At 42.0% G+C, this 23,056-nt stretch overlaps 1 gene segment (V, D, J or C); it reads right to left on the reverse strand.

Annotated features, from left to right (window-relative positions):
* Window positions 1–23,056, reverse strand: part of LOC128910757 (T-cell receptor beta-2 chain C region-like) — a 38,665-nt gene continuing 15,609 nt past the window's right edge. Inside the window, 5 exon segments of the C gene segment in view lie at window positions 1–348; window positions 2,478–2,584; window positions 3,657–3,674; window positions 4,062–4,397; window positions 7,031–7,083. Of these exon segments, the coding sequence occupies window positions 322–348; window positions 2,478–2,584; window positions 3,657–3,674; window positions 4,062–4,397; window positions 7,031–7,083 (541 nt within the window).

Here is a 23,056-nt window from a genome sequence, read left to right on the forward strand (position 1 = left end):
TTTCTTGAATGGAAAATAAGCTAAAACTTTATTCCTAATTCAAGGAGCTGCGTTCTCAGCCTCTGAGCATTAAAAAGGTGTCTGCTTAAAACATATGATACTATACAATATGACATGATACAATACAATATAATATGATGTCGAAGTGCAGGGAAAACCCATCAGTGATTACAACAAAGTGGAAATAACAGGAGGGGGACAGACAATCACTAAGAAATAATATTCAGAATTTTTTAGACAGATGCATGGATTCTTTGCTAAGGAAAGTTAGAAAGTATAATTTGCTGTGTTCCTGCTGATGTGATGAAGAGGACTCTTCATTTATTCTCTATACAACTTGCCACCACCCTAGTTGAAAACAAAACAGAACAAAAAAAAATTTAAAAAAAGCAAAAGGAACAAATACAATAATCATCTATCAGTGTCCCAACTATTGTGTCTCCTGAGACCATTAATAGAAATGACCATGTTGTATCTCCATGCTTTCTCCCCTTTGTGTACCAAGGAAGCATCTTAACCTGTACAAGTTATTTACTTACATATGGAACTAATATCTTTACACACAACTTTGTGTGTTAGATGACTAATCTGGTGGCCTTCTATAATGGAGTGCCTGCATCAGTGGACAAGGGAACAGCTACAGACATCATCTACCTGAACTTCTGTAAAACCTTTGATACAGTCCCCCACAGCATTCTTGCTGCTAAATTGGAGAGAGATTGGTTTAATGGATGGACTGTTACATGGGTAAGGAATCGGCTGGATGACCATGCCCAAAGAGTTACAGTCAATGTCTCAACGTCCGAGCGGAAACCAGTAGAAAGTGGTTTCCCTCAAGGCTACATACTGGGACTGATACCATTTAATACCTTCATCAGTATATCATTGATAGTGGGATTGAGTGCACCCTCATCAAGTTTGTAGATGACACCTAGCTGAGTGGTGCAGTTGATGTGCTTGAGGGAAAGGATGCCATCCAGAGGGATCTGAACGGGCTTGAGGAGTGGGCCCATGTGAACAACATAAAGTTCAACAAGGCCTAGCACAAGGTTCTGCACCTGTGTTGGAGCAATCACCAGGATCAGTACAGGCTGGGGGATGAATGGCTTGAGAGTAGCCCTGTGGAGAAGGACTTTGGGATACTGGTAGATGACAAATTTTATGCCAGCTGACCATGTGCACCTGCAGCCCAGACAGCCAATTGTATCCTGGGCTGCATAAAAAGAAGCATGGCCAGCAGGTTGAGGAAGGTGATTCTACCCCACTACCCTACTCTCATGTGACCCCACCTGGAGTACTGCACCCAGTTCTGGGGGCCCCCAGCACAAGAAAGCCATGGACATGTTAGAGTGGGTCCAGAAGAGGGCAACAAAAGTGATCAGAGGCATGGAACACCTCTCCTATGAAGAAAGGCTCAGAGAGTTCTGGTTGTTCAGCCTGGAGAAGAGAAGGCTCTGGGGAGACCTTCTTGTGGCCTTTCAAAATACAAGGGGGCTTATAAGAAAGACTGAGACTTTTTACCAAGGCTTGTAGGGACAGGACTAAGGGCAATGGTTTAAACTGATACAGGGGAGCTTTAGATTAGATATAAGGAAGAAATTTGTTATGATGAGGGTGGTGAGACACTGGAACTTGTTGCCCAGGGAAGCTGTGGATGCCCCAGCATTGGAAGTGTTCAAGGTCAGGTTGGATGGGCCCTTGGGTAACCTGATCTAGTGAAAGATGTCCCTGTTATGGCCAGGGTGTTGGACCAGATGATTTTAAAAGTCGCAAACCATTCTGTGATTCTATGGTTGTGATCCAGTAAAGTACAAACCTACTCCCTCTTAGTATCCTTGAAAAAGGGTGCAAAAACATAATTGAGATTGTGTTCATACTCACTCTCAACTCTACCAGGTCACTTTTCAAATACACGTACTAGTCCTGCTTTTAAAGGAACAAGTACTGAGGTTTCTACTACTCTCACTGGGAGTATCTTTCAGCCATATGAGAAACTTACTGATAGAAAGTATTTCCTGGTAGCTAGTAAAACTTCTCCCATTTTTTCAGATTTATGCCATTGTTCTATGTAAATCTATGTAAATCTCTGTTCAGATTTATCCCACGTATGTCCTCAAAAATGCTGATTATTACTTTTACTGCAGGCATGAGTCCCTTTTCAATGTTTACTGAAAAGTATGATATATCTGATATTTCCCTTCTTTACTTTCTGGAGAAGTTGTCATTAATTCTCATTTTTTCTGTGTGTTTGAAGAGTATTTTGAGAAAGAATTTCTCTGACAGATAGTATTGATTTTATTTGAGTTATGGAAAAACAATAATAGAAAACTCATCACTTGTGATTTTTCTAACTAGCCTGCACAAAGCCCAGTAAAGCACATGGAGAACAACGCCACAGCTGAGAATAGATTTACTCTGTATCCACTAATCCTTGTACTAGTGAGTAAGCTCAACCTTCAAGTGGAACACTAGCCTACCTTGGCTGTCCACACCAGACTGCTCACCAAAACTGCATAGACCAAGGCTTTGCCACAGAGAATCAGGTAAGTGAGCTTCAGGGAATTTCCATACCACAGGTAGGTCCCTGCAAATCAAGCATCATTTGTGTATTGAATTATTATCATCACAAAACACCAGACCTAATGTAGCTTTAATCAAATAAGAACCCTTGAAATCTTTAGCCAAGCAACACAGAGGAACTAGAGCCAAATGCATGGCTCCATTGACACGAGATTGTAGGTAATGGGAAAGAACACTGTGATTCAAAGAACCAAAAGAGACAGGGAGTCTAGAAAAGACGGAGGTTGGCTTTATGCTAAGAAAGTATGTTGTGACTGGAAATGTTTAACCGTTGTGTGCCACATTTACTGAAAACTAGGCTGTTCGCGTGGATCCCCTTTTAGGAACTCAAGCTTAATCACAAGATATGGACATTTTTCACTTGTTATTGTCAGTAGTCTTGTGAGTGCTGCTGATATATCAAGGAAGCTTTATATCGCCCAGAATAACATAGTATCTAGAACTTTTATTCCTGTAGATTTTTCACTCTTAAGGAATTGCAGTAGTCTTGAGACACCAGCCTGATCTTGGTTCAGCCTTAAGATTCCTGAAGCATTAGAGAAGTTGGTGAAAAACAAGAGCATGTAAATATGTATACATAGATGAAAGAAACATAGTTTTTAATATGGATATCATCACAGTTTGGGGGTGAATGTGACTTGTAATGAGAAATATTCTGAATTTGATACTAAGAAATATTCAGAATTCCAGATTCTGAATCTTGATATCATAATCCCTTGGCTATGTATGAATTTTTTCTTTTATGTCTGAGCAAGCAGCTTCCCAACAGAAGCCAGTGTTAAGGACTGGAGGAGAAGATAAAAAGAGAAAATTACACTCTATAGGAAGGTTCCACAATTTCTTCTGTTATTTGAGAAAGGGAATCATAAAGAAGAGCTAAAAACCCAAAACACAGCTACATATAGCATGGCCATACAACTCCCCCGAAGTCTTTTTTTTTTAATCTAACATACAAATCACTTAGATGAGGAAGTACAAGTTATTCTTGAAGTAGAAATCTCACACACCTTGTACTTAGCCTCAGTAACACTAGAATTAAAATACATAGACATTTGCCTGTAAAAAGACGCACGTACCTTCCGTGACTGCACAACCTGAAAGACAAAAATGAACTGAAGTCATGTTTCTCTTCAATGCAAACAGAACACAAATTTTAGAAGTTTCAATTTACAATATACTGCCTGATTCATTTTCCTATACTATATATTTTATTATACTATACATTTTACTATATTACAGAGATTTCTCAGTGAAAATCTGAAGATACCTTTGAAAAACTACAGGTGTATAATGATAATGGAGATACAGAGGCCCAGGAATATGAAGAGACATATGCAAATACCTACATTATTACATATATATTTGTGCCATAACAACCCTCTATAGAAGTTGTATATAGATGTGTTTCACATCATAACCCACATCCTTTTGACTTGTGAATTCTAGTTTGTACAGCATGGTGATACGCATTTTTTACTCACCAGCATCACCGTTGATTAATTTGTGTATCGATTCCAGTGTTCCATTCTTAAAAAATTTTGCAACACACTCAAAACGGTTCAAAGGGTTAAACCATTCCTGGGCTGAGATCCTCAGTCGGCTTGTCAACGAGTAGGTACTCCCATTCCATGTGGAAAACTCATCTGTCCCCACCCCTTCTGTCCTCTTAGCACCATTCACCTTCCAGAACAGATTCAGGTGGTCAGGGTAGAAACCAGAGGCCAGGCATACCAGTGTGGCCTTGCTCTTCTGTTGGATCTCTTGCTTTGATGGGGAAAAGATGGCCACAGATGGAGGTATGATTTCATCATTCTTCCCTAAAACAGAAAGCAACATGGCTCAGAGACTCCTTCATTGTCTTCAGTCAGAAACCCCTTAAAACTGTGCTATGTTTATGCTGTGTGACTCCTGATATATATGGCCTTTTAACAACTGTCTATTAGATTAATATCTATTAGATAGGTAGACACCAGGAAACTTACAGCATTTGTCTTCACTCATTATACAGGAACATAAAAGGTCTGGCTACAGAAATACATGAGTGAATTGTATTGTCTCTGCCAGAAGAATAGGAAAGCTGAAAAGAAGCTGAGCAAACAGGTAGGCAGAGAAGTACCCAGTAGTGCTAGAAGGCCTGTATTTGTAATATTGTACTAATAGATAAGAGTCTGTGTTACAATGCACAAGCATCTTCAACCGACTGCGTTATATTCCTGGATATGTAGTAAGACATGACAGTTATTGCAGTGTTCAGAATTACACTGCCATGTGATAACCTACTTGGACCCCCCCACCTAAGAGGTGACTTGGAAGGAAGGAGCTAATCTTTCTCATTGTCTGAAGCGAAGAACACTTTTGGTATGTGATTTGAATCTGCCTGGGACAATTTTTGCTTTAGGTCTTACCTTGCCATCCTTTTTCCTTTAAGACTATGAAATACCTCTTTATGTTATTTATTATTTAGGTTATCCTGGGTATGATAAACTCTCATCCTAGACTACATATCTTTCCAAAATGATGCAAGATTTTATACAATCACAAACCAAAATTTGTCCCCTGTCTGAAAGTGTTTAATACGTACATATAAGACCAGAGGCAACAGGCTTCTACAGTCAAAAGGATGTACAAAGCAACAAGATGTTACACAGAAGCTAGGCAGAGACCCTGAAAGCCACCTTTTTTTTTTTCCCCATATACATTATTAGAGTGCCTTGCATGACAAACCCACCAGCTCTGCAGAGGGCACGTGGAAACAGAAAGACAGAGAGAACTATGGATCCAGAGATAAGACTCTTACTTTTTCTCGATGTGAAGGCACTATAAATTCTAGATGCCAGTGCTTACTCTACAAAGATCCCTGGGGTGCTTCTGTGAAATGTGTGAGCTTGTACAGACTCTAGATGGTAATGGAGACAACTCCCTGGAAGGTTCAGCACTGCACTGCTTTCCTTCCAGTGGATATGAGGAGAGATTGATCAGTTTTACTGCTCCCTTCTAGTACGTGGCTTTATGAATTTTTTCGTACCCTAAAAGTATCTCTGAGATGAGTTCATTGGCTCATAGCCTAAACGGCGAATGAGTAAAGACATGGAAACAGATAGGGAGGACACAAAAGAAAAATGAGAGAGATTTAGCAGACTTAAAAAAAAAAAGGCAAAGAGGAAGGCAAGTAAAAAAAGACAGACAGGAAGAATGAAAAAACTACTGGAAAGATAAAGAAAGCCAGAAAATGAGCATGCTTGAAATGGAATAAGGAGACTGGTACAAGCAAGAACAGAGACAATCAGAAAAAAGCGTTATCAACAGCCTATTCTGTTCTGACCTTCCTCAGTGTTCATGGCAGACACTGGCACAATGCTTAATCACTTTCACACATAAAGTCATGCATTCTCTGTCACACCTGCTTTCCTTCATGAGAAAAAGTACCACAATTCTTCCATTCCCGTCATGGCAAGGTGAGTTTCATGTTTTCTTGTTATGTTTCACTCCTACTCTCATTTTAAAATCATCTGCGTATATGCTACGTATCTTTAACGCAAAGGAAATTTTCAAGTGTCCTCCACATTGAGCACTGGGTCAATCACGGCTACTTACCTATAACTCTGAGCACAGTGCCAACTCCAAAGGTAAGCTGTGCAGCTGAAAAGCACAGCTGTACATGGTCAGACTACAACCCACGGTATCATTGTGCTCTTCTTGCCAGCCGTTTAGTTCCTTGCTTAAAGGAGCAGGCACCCGTGTGTGTATTTCTACAGTTTACTATCAGATATGGCAGTAGCAGATGGAAAAGGTTATTTTGTATTGTGATTCCAAAATGCCTTGATATAGGTGGTGTTAAATCCTTTCCTGGGAGAGGAGAACGCAGAGAAAGCAAACACGGAAAAAGAGAAAGAATAGAGGAGAGGAGCGCACTGAGAGAAAAAGAACATAGTCCTTTCTGAGAATTAGAAGTCATGAAAGCCAGTGTCCTAACGCAACTTTAGGCAGCCTGCCCACCATCTATGGAGCAGAGGGCAAAGTACCAGCAAGACTGCTTTGTCCCTGCCTGATTCAGCGGACACAAGAATCCAGACTCTACCTACGAAATGTTGCTTTTGATTGTTACATTGATGAACTGCAAAAATTTGCAGACCAAAGAACAATCTTTCATTCCCAACCCCTATAATGTTTTCTTGGAGAATGGGAAAAACAGAATTATTTCTTCCTTTCTCCCTTCATGAAGTTCCCAGTAAGGGAAGACAAAAGCAACAGAGACAAGGATCTGAAAAGTCATGCCTGCAAATCCTACGCTTCCACATTAGCACATCTCATTTTAATAAGCAACCAATAAAGCACTAATCACGTCCTCATGGCCATATGAAAAATTATCATTATTATGCTGTTAACAAACAACGCTCTTGTCCCCGAAACCAGTGTCGTATATATCACGGAGATGTGACTTCTGTCTTACCTATGACGGTGAGTTTTGTCCCACTGCCAAAGTCGAGTTTGTTATTATTCACACTGTTTTGCAGCTGCAGAAAAACCTCTCCTCTACTTTCAGTCCTCTGAGCCAAACCTGTGGACTAACCCTACCCTCATGCTATACCACCAAAAGAAGAAATACAAAGTACATTAATTTATGGTCCCTTTAAAAAAAAAGAAAGGTCTTTAAGGGAACACCACCACATCTGTGTGTCTAACCAGGTGAGATCAATCTCAGAAATACCTCTTCCAGAGCCCTTTTTCTTCAGGCTTAGGTGAATCGGTTGTTGCATATTTTGCCATTTCTTTAGATCACGTTTATGTATTTATCTAGGTGTACTCTTAGAAAATATTTCCCATATGCAGATAGAGTAATTTTCTTTGCTTATTTTCAACTTAACAGCCTCATTTCCTTAATTTCCTCATTTCCTTTCAACATCGTGAATATTCTTCTCTTGTAAAACACGTCTTTTTTGACTTACAAAATAACTTGCAATATATAACACAGGACCCTGGTCCACTCTCCCCATTGTAGCAGTTCCTAAATATCCCTCCCTTTCTCCTTCTCTGGAAGGAATTCTCTGCTTTTATTGTCTCTAGTCTCTTAGCTATTATTATTGAAGTTAGCTGCATAATTGTCTATCGTCAATGGGGGATCATCAGCTCAGGCACTTCAGATTCACACTGGATTTCAAAAAAATGTACCGATCACTGAATATTTCCTATGGACATTGAATTTTATCACTTGTAAGCATTTTACTCTGCAGAGGAATGGTATGGTACAAAAGGCTGAGGCATCAATTCCTCCAACTCCAGGAACAATACAATGAGAAGAAGAGATCGCCATCATTTATCAGTCTTAGAAGCAGCCTTGTTTTCCCCTGGATTTGGACTCTCTCCAAATCCAGAAGTGTGGCCCAGAGAGAAACATTCCCTGAGAGCTACTTTTATTTGAAATCAATCACATATTCCATTTCTGTGGTTTTCAGTGGGTTTTTAGCATCTACTCTGAAATAGTAAGACTGCTGTCCTAAATGATCTTTTTATCACTATCTTGATGAGCCTGTTTTGTGGAAAGAAACTTGCTGTGCTGTGGACAGTTGTTTTCTATAACAACAAGGAATTAAACAACTGCAGAGAGCTGTTAGTATTGCTTATGATAAAGTTGAATTTTTATTTGTGGCTTCTGTTTTGTCAACTAAAAATGCTAGTACACTTATTTGTCTTTCCCAGTTACCTGAGATAACACATGCTTTAGCTTACCCTGAAAAGACACAGAGTAATTTAAGTTTGTGGAGTCTTTATTTGGTTTTCTTGACCTGCCCAAAGTGTAAATGTAACTCAGTTCTTCCCAGCCAAATACCCTTTCATTGAATTGTCCTTAATCACCTGTGGTCCCAGGAGAACTAGGATTATGGAAAATAGCTATACTTTGGGGAACAGTGATTTTTGCAGGTGTCAATTTATTAAGACAATATACTTATGATATGCGCATACCTTTTAACCCAGTCCTCATCCTCGTTCTTTCTATGGAAAACTTTTTATTCACTGAAAATGCATTCATTCAGTTCTCCAAAGTGAAATGTGTGTCCCTACCTAGGGTACTAAACTTAGGTATTCTCCAAAGTAGACTGGGTTACTAGCACATCAGGAAAACACCAGTTTAATAATGAAAGGGAGAATAAGATTGAAGTGAAGCTCTCTAAAGAAAAGACCTGGGATTTGAAGTCACTTAGAAGAGAAAACAAAAATTTCTTACCCATTACTGTAAGTTTTGTGCCATCGCCGAAAATCAGGTTATTGGTAGTCACAGTGACAAAATGTTGTATCATAAACGAAGAAAAGGGATGCACTGCAATTGACTTAAGGAAATAGAAGCTTAAGCAACGTTTATTGGATCTGGAATCACAAAGATCCCTCAATGTCTGTATGAAGGGCTTTGGCAGAAAATCAGCTTGAAATCCCCATTGTGTAATCTCTAGCCTTTATCAAAGCATTTCCCGGAGTTTTTTGATACTTATTTTTACTGTCTACATTTCACCTCAAGTTATTTTACAACCCTTTTCTAATGTTGTCGCATTGATATTACCTGCTATTCTAATTTTGCAGATGTAGTAAACCATGCAGACGTACCACATAGGATGTCATTGTCTAGAAATAAAATTCCTCTACAACTAGAGCTTCCTTACTGTCAGTCTTGTACTTTAAGCATTGGGAAGCCTTCCTTTCTGTAACTTGTGGAGTTAATAATAAAATAATACTTGCTTTGTGGTTGTCATAGTCACATGCATTTTCATATAGGCGGTTCGCTTTTGTGGCACTGAACTACTTTTAGTAGTTCACATTCCATTTGTTTTCCCCTCAATGGTAGGCCATCCATCTGGAGTAGTCTTTCAGGATCCCATTCAGTTTTCTGATAGGTTAAAAGTAATCCAAACAAGGAGAGTCCAGAAGAATCAGTTGGCTGGTCTCAGACAAACCCTTGACATCAACTAGGAAGAACTGCAGTGAGACAGCGTGGAGAAGGATTAGAGAAAACCTTTGTGCTCACAGGCATGAGTCAGTCAGTGGACACTGGAGGCTTATTAAAAGAGAAAACCCCAACACATTTTATATACTGCATCTGAGAGATACCTGCTACACATCAGAATTCTTTTTCTAACCCTTTTATCACACAAGAACCATTTTGTGGTCTATTGCAAACATTATCACATCAGAAAAAAATACTAATTCTCTGCTTCACATACTCCAATAGGTTTTAGGTGCATTTGCAGTCAACCTGGTTTGCTGAAATTCATTTCAGTGTCTCAGAATCTCCTGGCTTGTTTTCCAGAGAGAGCAGGCTCAGTTCTCAGAAGATGAAAGTAAGTCCTAGCATCCCAGGCCTGTCAAGAAAAAACAAGACAGAACGTGCCTGCTGTGCTGCAGAATTCTCTGTGGCTGCCTTAACGCACTCTCCCACAAGGCTTTTGCACATTTGGGTTTTTGTAAAGGCCTCCTGGGGAATGTATCATTGTGGGCTACCTGTCCCCACAATGATAGAACCTCGTACAAAAACGATCCCACCCATGGCTCCGCCCTCCCATTTTGTCACCCCATGGGAACCACAGGCCACATCCTTCCTCTGCCATTACTGCTTCTGTGTGGTAGTCCAATTACCTCTTAGTGTATGCATTACCCCTGAATTTATAATCCCAACATTTTTCTCCTATAGACAAAAAAGTAATTTTTTTTTCTTTTATTAGCTGGTTTTAGATGCAACTATTTTTCACTTGGTAACTTCATGACAGTGTTTATGCTGCTTTCCTTCCCATGCTTTTTTCTTCTGCCCCAGGATGATAAACAGACCTCAAGCCCACTGTAACTGGTCTGATTTGCTTAGTACAGACTGGTGTTTCTGTTTGTAGCCTGGCCTGATTGTGAATATCCTCTTTGGTCGGTGCTGCACTTGTAACAGTTGCTCTGCAAGGGAGGGAAGTAGGATGCTGAACTCTTAAGTTTGTTTTCCTCTGACTGCAGAAGTACAGGAAGCAGAAGTACAAGCTTCTCCCCAGTGCCTGTGACCCTGACTATGAAAAGGCTTCATCTAGGAGTAAGAGCATGCCTTCATTTTGGAGACCCTCTGAAGGAGCTGGGGACTGGCAGTGACAAGTAACAGGATACTTTTATCTCCCTCCCTTACACATAATTAAATGGAGACACAAAACTGTATTTTTTCCCCCCATAGGTTTGTCCAGATATGATGCAACTCCCAAGAGGGAAAGATCCGTGCCACTGAGGCGGTGTGTACCAGAAAACACTGAGGCAATACAGGGAAAGACAGGCACATGAACAAACCAGTTTAGGTCTGGGGCATACGCAGCCCATTCTGGCCTAGTCTTCTTACATAAAAGGTCAGCACATAGTCAGCAACGTGACCAAGTACCTGCAGTAAACATGTTGTTCATATTGCTCTTTAATGGTTTCACTTCAGTCTGTCTTGATATAAAAAATAGGCTGTAAGTACAGGACACAATGCTTCAAAACAAGTTAATTCTACTAGGAAAATCAGAAATTATTTTCTCTTGTTTTCAGATATCACCGAAGAACCCATAATTTCTCATACAGCCTATTCAGCTGGGAACAGCTATTAGTGTCCCAGGGAAAAGAATGAGAAACATAGGCTAAGATGAAACATTTAAGACCAAGACATAAGACTACAGAAGGTAAGATATTGGACCAGTGATCTCAGGTGCCCCTACAGTATCCTCTCTTCAACAACAGCAAAACTGTGTGCTTAAGTCACTAGTTATGTGAATGACTGCAGACATTTGTCTTTGGTTAGATTGAATTCCCTTTAAAAATACATTTAGGATTTTATTTGTCTGGCTCTGCCTAAATAATAACACTAATAGTGTGATATTATTTGTTTGCCTGGGTCTTAGTCTGCCTCTGATCTCCGCACTGTTTACTCTGGGTTTAAAACCATTCTACGAAAATTCATTTAAGATTATCCTGTCTCCTTCTGCAGTCTATACCTCCATTACTGTCCTTACTATCGCTAATAGACTCTCTCCAATATGGTGCCTTTCATTTAAAAACAGGCAAATCACCTCTATATTAATTTTGAAGGAGTGTTTCTATGTGGTGCTAACATCTCCTCAGGGCATGTTCATAAAGCAATTTCCAAGACATGCCAGCAGAGACCAGTGTTGTCCCACTTCAATGTTCACCTGCAACCTGTCAAAATGAAAGGCCTTCTGGGCCATGAATTCAAATGAGTGAGAGGAAAAGAAGAGCGGAAAGACAGTTCCTTGATTTTTATTTCCATGTCTCTCATAGGAGCCTTCACGGGCCGAGTTGTGTAAAACTTCAGACAACAAGGAAAAGTCACAATATGCAGGCAAGAGACATTTAGAGCCTTTACATTTAGAGACCATTTCTAACAATGCTATCATTTTAGTGGGGGAATTTCACAGGAAAGTAGTGATCGTATCACTTACATCAGTCCTAGATTCTTCTTTAGAATTTACAGAAGAAGCAGCTGCAAAGAAGCAGACAGAACTACAGAGATGCCCTGAGCTTTACAGATTTCTTTTAGGGACACCAGGAAGCTCTTTTCATAAATATTCAGTACTTTTGACCATGAACCCCTAAAATTAAGCAACAGACCCTTTTTAGGGTATGTTTGTTGCTGAAAAGATAAGATGGTGGAAGGAGAGGATGCATAAAATCACATCGTGTGGTGGGCTGACTAGGTGGCTCCCAGGTGCCCACCAAGCCCCTTTGTCACTCCCCCTCCTCAGCGGGATTGGGGGTGAGGGGGAAGAAAATAAGATGAAAAAAACCTCATGGGTCAAGGTAAAGGCAGTTTAATGAAGAAAAAGCAAAGGCAGTGTGCAGAAGCAAAGGAAAACAAAAATATTTATTCTCTACTTCCCATCAGCAGGCAATGTTCAGCCACTTCCTGGGAAGTAGGGCCTCAGTGCACACAGCAGTTGCTCCAGAAAACAAATGCCTTAATAGCGAATGTCCCCTCTCCTCCTCCTTTCTCTTAGCATTTCATTGCTGAGCATGACATCATAAGTTATGGAATATCCCTTTGGTTGCACTGGGTCAGCTGTTCTTGCTATGTCCCCTCCCAGCCTCTCTTGCACCCTCAGCCTAAGTGGCCTTTGGGCGGGGTGGGCGGTGGAGGGGATGGGTTCAGAGAGAGAGTCTTGATGTTGTGCAAGCACTGCTCAGCAGTAGTAGCCAAAACACTGGTGCATTATCAACACCTTTCTAGCTACAAATACAAAGCATAGCACTATGAGGGCTGCTATGGGGAAAGTTAACTCCATCCCAGCCAGACCAAATACACATCCCTATGCCATCCTACGTATGTATATTTCCTTTATTTCATTTCCTTTGTTTCCCTTCTCTTCCAGCTTCTATCTACTCAAGCTTCTTGTTAGAGGCCATTGATTTGCACCCAAGTTGTTCCATTAAAGAAAAATATTGTTTCCCAAATGTTCATCTTTGCTCCCAACCCAATACCTGTATTAAATGATTAACACAAGGTTATTTGTCCTATTATTTCTGTTCTGAGTCAGTTCTTGTCTCACAGGAAACCTGAGAAACTGCAGCAGTGCTGGGAAACACCTTTGTTTGGCATCCTCATTAATGATCTGGATGATAGGGCAGAGTATACCCTCAGCATCATTTTGCAGACAACACCAAAGTGGGAGGAGTGGCTGGTACACTACAGAGTCACGCTGCCATCCAGAGGGACTTCGACAGGCTGGGGAAATGGGCCGACAATAACCTCATGAAGTTCAACAACAGGAAGTGCAAAGTCCTGCACCTGGTGAGGTATAATCCCATGAACCAATATATGCTGGGGGCAACCCAGCTGGAAAGCAGCTTGTCAGAAAAGGACCTGGGTCTCCTGGTGGACAGCAAGTTGAACATGAGCCAGCAATGTGCCCTTGCTGCAAAGGCGGCAAATAGTGTACCGGGCTACATTAAACAAAGTTTTGCCAGCAATTTGAAGGAGGTGATCCTTCCTCTTCATTCAGCACTATTAAGGCCACACCTGGAGTACTGTGTCCAATTCCGTGCTCTTCACTACAAGAGAGACATGGACAATCTGGAGAGTGTTCAACAAAGGGCCACAAAGATGACAAAGGGACTGGAGCGCGTCGCACAGGAGGAGAGGCTGAGACAGCTGGGACTGTTTAGCCTAGAGAGAGAAGACTCAGGAGGGCTCTGGTTAATATATATGTATATAAGTATATAAGTAATATAATGTATATAAGTACCTGAAGGGAGAGTGCAAAGAGGATGGAGACAGGCTCTCTTCAACGGTGCCCAGTGACAGGCCCAAAGGCAATGAGCACAAACTGAAATGCAGGGGGTTCCTTCTGAGCACAAGGAAACACTTTTTTACTGTGAGGGTGACTGAGATCTGGAGTAGGTTGCCTAGGGAGGCTGTAGAGTCTCAGTGCTTAAAGATACTCAAAAAGCTGTCTAGACACAGTCCTTGGCCACTGGCCCTTGGTGGCCCTGCTTGAGAAGGGGGTTTGGACAAGATGATCTTCAGATGCTCCTTCCAACCTCAACCATTCTGTCATTCTGTTATTCTGTGATTCTGCAAAACCCTCATAGTAGTTGCAGGGTGACCACATCACATGGTATAGCATCATTAGCTGCATAGTGGTGTGACTTTACACATCCTCTTCTTCCATCATCCTATCTTTTGAGTAGCTAGCATAACCTCTAGACTGCAGGTAGGCTATTATTGACAAAGTACTATTCATTACAGATATATGGCTGTTTACACAGATGTGCCTGAGATTTCACTGCTGAATATCTAAAATAAGTACTTTTGACAATGGTTTCCGTACCTACAGCTCCCCTGCCACCTTCTACAGCAGGAGATGAAGAAGAATAAATATGAGGACAGGGAGTGCAGCAAGGAGAGTAGCTATTTCATGCAAAACTTCTTAGAATAGCTGCTTTTTGTGCAGTGCCACCTCATGCTGGCAAAAGAAGTACTGCGTAGGAGAAAATTATATCTCAGAGCTGGATTAGAGAACTGTGACTGCATAATTTTGAGATGGCAATGACCACTAGAGATCTCTGTGGTTTTCCACTACCACCTGGAAATTGCACAGCTGTGACCAGTCAATAATTAAGCTCATTAATCTGTTGAACATTGAAAGCTGCTGATAAGTTTGTTTTCACAGGACCTTAAAATTGCATTTGCCACTCTAAACTAAAAAAGCCCAAGAGTTGAGAAATAGAAAGGGATCCTTCCTCTGTTGTGTTCCCAGAGCTGGTAAAGTTGGTTTTCAGTGTTTAAGCAAGAGGTCTGAGCTAGGACTCTAACATTATGATTTTCAGGAACTGGTAATTTATTAAAAAAGAACAAAAATAATCTAAGAAAATCACCCAAATGTCACTCCCAAAGTTACCACCACGGTGCTTATATCCCTTAATGATTCCATCATAAACTGCTTTTCCTAAAACTTTCACAGGGCATTTGAATCACCAGTAATAATTCCAGACAGCAACAGAGTGAATGTGTTTGGTCTTTGTCTAAGATCAGAGGCTGAAGAGAATAAGGAACTCAGTGTCTCTCTGCTATGTGAGAGACAATGCTTTCCCAGTGCTTCCCTGCTGTTTGTCTGTAGCCTGATATGAACAGTGAGTAGATCAGGGACCTAAGAGTGTTCTGAGGAGTAAATGGGTGCTCCCTGGCAGCAAGGAATGGTGTATTACGCTCTTAGCTGAACCGCTCCTGGAGTCAGAGGAATATTGGCTACCAGGCTGTGCAAGGAGCGGTGCGTGAAGCTGACTCTTTCAAAAATGTCTTTGGAGGACTGGAGTAAGTCTGGGATGCAACTAGATTTAGCCTCTTCAGAGCCTCCACTGTGTCCAGGGTGAGACTACAATGAATGAAGTTTCTGTCATGTGTCTGGATTTCCCTAACCAAGACCATTTTAGCTTCTTTTACAGCAGAGCCTGGAAGCAAAGTAACATTTATGTAGTATGGTCGATCAGGAGACTAGGACCCTGGCATGAAATCAAGTGATCTATCCTGGCAGCACAAAAGTCTCCCAGCAATTTTGGTGAAATGGAGTGTGAGGATCTTTTACAGGACATACTCCCAGCTGATTCCCACTCCTTGCTCTCACCAGCTATTCCCATCAGCTCCCACTCTTTTTTTTTTTGCTTAATCAAATAATATGTTTCATTTCAGCATATCCAGCTTTCCCACATCACTGAGCATTTGCTGCCTGTGATAGTTATGTGCTTCACATGCTATGTCTTCCATACAAGCATATGAGACAAACAATTGGTCTGTGCTCGATGGTATGCAGTCTGTCAAAGACATGACCTAAAAACAGAAGTCCAAAATACAGAAGTGTATAGCCATACTTTCTTACAGATAGCTTTTGCTCTTTTATGTGCTGTTCCCCTTTCTTTGAAGAAAAGGTAAATTCTAGGTTATGTTATGAAAACAGGAGCACAGACAGGCAATGGCAGGTAGAGAAACCCTAATAATACCCTGCCCTCACTTTTCCCAGGCCCATCACTGAAGAGCAATTAGTTCATCAAAAGCTCATCTCTGCAAGCAATGAAGACAGAAGCACAATGGGAGGTGATTTCTGCCTTCAACTGTCTCTCACAAGGGGAGCACCAGGTGACGGCAGCTTTTTGTGGTTTCCTTTCTCTGCCCACGAGGTTTTGCTGAGAAGAGCTGCCTCAGTTCAGCTCAGAACCGTATGCATTTCAGTGGCAAGGAAGAGAGGGTTCCTGCAATTAAGCGGTGTGGGGAGGATGTGAATAAAAGTGCTGCAGGGCATACTATTGCTTGTTAAGCTGCCAAGGGACTGTCCCTTCCACAATGGAAGGTATGCCTGTTTCCTCCCACCTGTACTGGTGCCATCCTCCTATGTCCACAATCAGAGGCTGGGCTCTCCTCCCACACCAATCAATCTCTCATTGGGCACCTCTGTCTCCGGATGGATCATCAGTTCATCAGTATGTGTAAGAAGCTTGAATTCTCCTTCTGCTTTGTACTCTTGGTGCTATGGTGAGGTCCATGGGGAGCTAGTGGCCCAGAACATGACTGTGCTTCTGTAGCACCAATCTTAAGAACTATCTGCTACCTTTCACTAACCACATCAGTAGTGCCTCAATTCTTAATGCTGATCTATGGGTTTGTATTTCTGAAGGCTTTTTGTCTTCGAATCTAGATGCTGCTGCACTGCTTTTTCTGTCCCTCTTCCCTCCAAAATGCCCTGGCTCTATTGCCCCATGTCTTCCTTGTCTTTCTTCTGCTCTTCCTCTGCCCCTTTCCAATATGTCTTGCACACATTTTTCAGAGACTCCGTCTCTCACTCAGGCAAGGTGGGGATTTTATCTTAGTGTTCAATCCCCTCGCTGTACTGTGTGATCACTCGCAGCACAGAAATACATGGCTGCATCACTGGATGTCACATTCTTGATTGTCATCACAGAGTAATCATTATTGTCTCTGCTTATGCCAAACTTGGCCTCACTGTAACCTTCTTCATAAGAGCTCTGCAACCATGCAGTAATAGTGGCTACTAACTTCAGACCATTTCTTGGAGGCTGCTTGTACCATAACATATAGGCAAGTGTGGTAAAATTCTGGTAGCAGGAGATGTCAACAGTCTCTCCAGACCTCTTAAGGGTTTCTTCTGGCCACTGCTTGATGAGGTTTCCAACCCCAGCACCTGCATGAGTGAGAGAGAAAAAGAGAAAGGGAGATGAAGCCAGGATGATGGCCAAAAAGGGTCCTTTACCTCACGCCAGCCTTGCATGGCCTGGAGGAGAGCCATGCTGCGGATGGATCTGTTGTCTCTCACCAGGTAAAAGAGCAAGCAAAACAGTCAGCATGGCCTCTCAGCTGTCCGAGAACACTGTGTTACTGATCATTGTGAGTCAAGAGAGAAGAGGCTAGAGAGACGGATGCCCCTCCCCTTGTTCTCATTTTTCCATCAAGCTTGGGCAGAGAAGAGAGAAGGGACAGTCAACCTTTGATACCCTCTTTGGTGAGCCATTAAAAGAAAAGCGAAGTATTCACGTGGCTGTAAGTTTTGCTTTAGCCTTTCAACAAGACAGGCAGTGTTCGGTGCTGCTGACAAAAGTGTGGGATTGCTTGCAGACCAGTAAGTTGCTGGCTGAATATTGTACTGCCTGTTATTCCATCATCATCCATGTCTGTGAATAGGATCTGTCAGCCATGAAAACCTGGGAATATTGGCATCATAAATGATTTTTTGACTCATTTACACCTGTGTATGTAACTTGGGATGTCTTTCCAGAAGGCTTTATTCCAGTAAATGTAAGCATATATTGTTTCCTTATGGAGAGATGTTCTTAGTCCCTGAAAGACGATACCTCACAACTCAGAACTTATGTTAGACAGAAGCAAATATAATACACACAGATAGCGGAGGCACAAAAATCGTTTTGAATCACATCTTAGTTTCTTCAGTTTTACGGTCATCAGGGAAGCATATTCCCGGCAGTTTAATCTTCTTGGGAGTTCTAATTCACTTCCTAATTACAAAAAGCAAGGCATCTCTGCCAGCTTTTTTTTCTGAAAGCAAAAACTGTGGTTAGACATTAGCCTCATGAACAGTCTGTTATTTCTAGTCTGCCAAGTACTTCCTAGTTAGCCTTGTCTTAACCTGTACCATTCTGATCTTTTCTGTATATCTAAGATTCAAAAAACTTATATCATTAGCTGATTCTTTTCTCACTAGTACTTTGAATGAAATATACATATTCAATGATCTTCTTCAGTAATCCTGATATTGCATCTTCCAAACAGTAAGCAATATTACTGAGGTTTTCTCTTTTTCTTCCCGTTTTGTTGATATTTGCCTGAAGGTCTAGAGGAATTCATATTTTCCCTTGACCCTCTTTGTAGAAGAGCCATGTTCTGTCTGTGAGCCTGATGATATTGTACTTTCTCTGAGCTTAAGGCTGAGTTCCTAGGGTCATACCAGGATTCAGAGCAGTGTGAATGACAAAAATTTTGGTAATGAAAGTTCCTTGTCTCGCTTTTTAAATTCTGCTTTTTTAAGAAGTTAACAGAAATTACCTGAAAAGATACAGCTTCTTCCCAGACAGGAAAGAAAATATATTCTATATGATCTATAAAAGTTTTTTTATGATCTCCAGTGTCATGGACACTTACCATATGAGAAGGAGGGTTTTGACCATGGCTCCCATTCAGTCCCTGCCAGTTCTTGTCACTGCAGGTTTTCTCAGGAGAAATTATTCCTTACCCATGCTCCAGCAAGGCTGAGGCCAAGGCTGGATGTATTACAGTTTCAGCGACTTGTCAAGGAATTGTAGACAATACAGAACATTTTTTTAATTACCTTCTGTATCTTTTACATTTTTCTTTGAATTTTTGCACTGCTTTCAAAGTCAATACAGCAGTTAGCAAATGAGTTTGACCAAATTTAATATGCCTTTATATTCTTTTATATTTTTGACACAGATTATCCTTAGATGCATATTTTTAGCATTTACTCCCCACACCTGCTCTTTTTTATCTTTCATGGAAGTCTTGTCTTGATTTGTCTTGTACTCCATCTGAATTTATTGACATTTTGCCCTTTCACATTACTGCTAGGATGGAACAACTTGAGACACTTCCATGGGCAATGTTCCATGGGACACTGCTTCTTTGATGAATGTCCATAAATCACCCCTACATGTCTTGTGCATGGAGAAACTACAGGATTTTTAGTTTGATTATTGTCTGTCATGACAAGTCTAACATGTCTGTTAGAAACCTTTTCAACCTCAAGTCCTGGAGGGAGACACTATTTCAGAGACTTGATGGGAAATAAAACAGACTACGGAGACTGTGGGAATTAATTCTAAGATTATGCTGTGTAAGAACTCTGAGACAAGGAAAAATCATTTCACTGCAGCTGGGCTGCACATTCTTCTTCAGTCACATGCACTAGAATGTATTACTCATTCCAGGATGAAGATTTTTATCGAGAGTAACTTTTCTGTCTCAGGAAACAAAAAAAAATGATTGCACACTCTCCAAAAGAAGGAAGTATCTGGAAGATGTAACTCAGGACCTCTAGCGTGTCTCTCAGGAATTGCTTAACATGTTGCTGCCTTCTGAAGAGTGGCTAGATTGGCAGCCCTTCTGTTTTTCCGTTCAAAACATCTAATTCTTTCAATCTATTTTCTTTTTAGAATAAAGAAGTAACAAGGGAAAACAAAATAGTACCAAAATAAAGGCAGTTATGGTTGAGCTTCCCAAATCAGACCCTGAACTACTGGATTTGGGGAAGAATAGATGTAGGAAAATAGAGGAATAAAGTTATAGAAGGGGCCAGTCACAGGTAAACAGGTTTCTCATCAGTATGCTTGTCTGGCTATGCCTTGTGCCTGCTTAGCTCAGTGTATGTCTTATTAAATTATATTTCTAAGTATTTCCCTGAGGGAGGGATAGTCTGTTCTGAGCGCATGTGTTTTGTGTATGGAGGTCCAAGTGCTAGTCAGGTAAGAGTGGCCACGTGTTTGTCATGCCAGCAGCTGGGGCAAAGGAGGGTATGTGAGTGCATGTGCTCACTAGTGCACATGAAGGCAGACCAGCTGGCAAGTAAGTGAAGTGACCTAGGTTCCAGGTGTGTGTCTGTGTTTCTAATGGCAAGACCAGTGGGAGGTGGCAACCAGAGGGAGCGGAGGAGTCTCAGACACCTACTGGGGAGAGGGGTGTGTGTGCGTGTGTGGTTGGTGTTTGTGTGCGCGTACCAGCAATTGGAGTGAGGCTGCAGGGCTTGGGTACTGTGGTGACTGGGATACAGGGGCAGCTACTGAGCAGACTCAGTGTCTAAGCACAGCTATGGAAAGGATGCACACGTATTTCCCACTGTTAAACCTTCATCCAGTTCAGCCAGAGAGGGACACAAGATGAGGCGATTGGTGCTGTTTCTGTTTGTGTGAGTGGTAGGTGTGTCTGCCTGCCCTGATCTGTGTGGCTGGCTGCGTATACGTGTATATATGCATTGTATATGTGTGTGTCTAGTGGGAGTACATTCTTAGCCTTGCTATCAGCTGGGTCAGGCGGCATGGAGCTGGGGCAGCCTCCCCTCTGTCAGACTATCAGATTCAGCCCAGCCTAACAGTAAGCCTCAAGGAAAGCAGTGAGATCTGCTCCTTAAGGGAAAAGGAGACCGTAGAAGAAATGTGACAATGAGGAAAGCGCTGAGGTACCCTGCCTATGTGGAAGGGAACCAAAAGAACAAGGAAAAGCTTCCTACTGAAGAGTTTTCAACAAAATCTGGAAACAATAAGAACTGGCTTAGCAAAGTTTTGTGCTGGATTTGGAAATTTATGGCATGAAACAGAGCATCAAGCAAAGACTGGCTGTTGTAACACAAGGAAGGCACTGGCAGCCCATTTTCAGAGCTACATATAGGCTTAGTATTTAACGTCAGGACTAGGACTGTGTCCAGATCAATGGTGACTGTGTGCAATTACCATCAGAAGACTCTTAAATCTTGGTGGATTTAAGGTGTGTCAGGACAGTTTCTTTCAGTAGACTACACTGGTACAGAAAGTTTCTGTAGGTCCACCTGTTTGTTTATATAATCATAGAATAGTTTGGGTTAGAAGAGAGCTTTAAAGGTCATCTAGTCCAGCCTCCCCTCCAATAAGCAGGGACACATTCAACTAGATCAGGTTGCTCAGAGCCCCATCCAACCTGACCTTCAATGTTTCCAGTGAAGGCACCTCTACCACCTCCCTGGGTGACCTGTTGCACCACCATCATTGTAAAATATTTCTTCCTTATATTTAGTATAAATTTTCCCTCTTTTAGATTAAAGCTATTACCCCTAGTCCTATCGCAACAGGCCTCGCTAAAAAGTTTGTCCCCATCTTTCCTGTAGGCCCCCTTTAAGTACTGAAAGGCTGCTATAAGGTCTCCTCGGAGCCTTCTCTTCTCCAGGCTGAACACCACCAACTTTCTCAGCCTGTGCTTATAGGAGAGGTGTTCCAGCCCTCTGATCATTTTTGTGGCCCTCCTTTGGACCCCTTCCAACAAGTCCATGTCATTCCTGTGCTGAGGGCTCCAGAGATGGATGCAATACTCCAGGTGGGGTCAAATAAGAGCAGAGCAGAGGGGCAAAATCACCTCCCTTGACCTGCTGGCCACTCTTCTTTTGATGCAGCCCAAGATACGGTTGGCTTTCTGGGCTATGAATGCACATTGTTGGCTCATGTCCAGCTTTTCATCCACCAGTACCCCCAAGTCCTTCTAGGCAGGGCTACTCTCAATCCCTTCATCCCCCAGCCTGTATTGATACTAGGGATTGCCCTGACCCAGGTGCAGGATCCTGCACTTGGCCTTGTTGAACCTCATGAGGTTCACACAGGCCCACTTCTTGAGCCTGTCCAGGTCCCTCTGGATAGTATCCAGTCCCTCAGGTGTGTCAACCACACCACTCAGCTTGGTGTGGTCTGTAAACTTGGTGAGGGTGTATTCCATCCCCCTGTCTCTATCATTGATGAAGAATTGAACAGTTCTGGTCCCAATACAGACTCCTGAGGGACACCACTTGTCACTGATCTCCATTTGGACATTGAGCCATTGACCACTACCCTCTGGATGTGACCATCCTATCTCATCCACCCAACAGTCCACCCATCAAATCTGTACATCTCCAATTTAGAGAGAAGGATGTTGTAGGCGACCGTGTCAAAGGCCTTACAGAAGTCCAGATAGACAGACAATTCCTAAAGAAATCATTCCTCCTCAGGCTTGTCATCTCAGATCCCTTGCCCATTCAGACCTGTGCTGCTCCTTTCACACCTCTCATCTCCAACCAGTCCATTCTAATTCCATTTCTAATCCAGCTGTGTCTGCTTGTCTGGTGCAAATTCCCCTTCCTCATCCCTTCTATTTCACTGTGCCAGCCTCACTGGCTGCCATGTCTAAACTTCTTCCCCAGATTTTTCAGACCACTTAACTTTCCACCTCACCATCTTTACACTTTTTCCAGTCCCTATTTGTCCTCCCTTTTCTTTCCCAAACTCTCCATCCTGTATTGTCACAGCAAAGAGGCAGTTTCTAGGTTTGGAGATGTTAAAATTGCCCAGTAGTGGCCCAGTTTACACAGGTTTGGGGTGCACAGACCCTTCAGGGGAAGTTTTTCTGTCTGCTCTCTACAGATCATGTACTGGATGAGGTGGATGAAATAAATACTTTAAAATCTGATCTCCCCCGTCTGCTATGTCCTTGCAGGGCCCTTCCTTTCCTTTCTGGTCCAGCCATTCGCTGAAGATTCCTGGGACACAGTCTGTTTCCCACCTCAAAGGCTGAGGCTGTATATCCACTTGTGGCTGCATGTGGGACCACTGTTCTCATGAATTTCCTACCCTTCTCCCCAGTACTATGGTCTCTCCTCACTTTGTTATTCCCACAGTGCCTCTGGCCCACAGTCCTCCAGGACCTCTTCCTGAGCCCATGAAC

This window comes from Rissa tridactyla, chromosome 1 (assembly GCF_028500815.1).
Source record: "Rissa tridactyla isolate bRisTri1 chromosome 1, bRisTri1.patW.cur.20221130, whole genome shotgun sequence".
Taxonomy (NCBI): domain Eukaryota; kingdom Metazoa; phylum Chordata; class Aves; order Charadriiformes; family Laridae; genus Rissa; species Rissa tridactyla.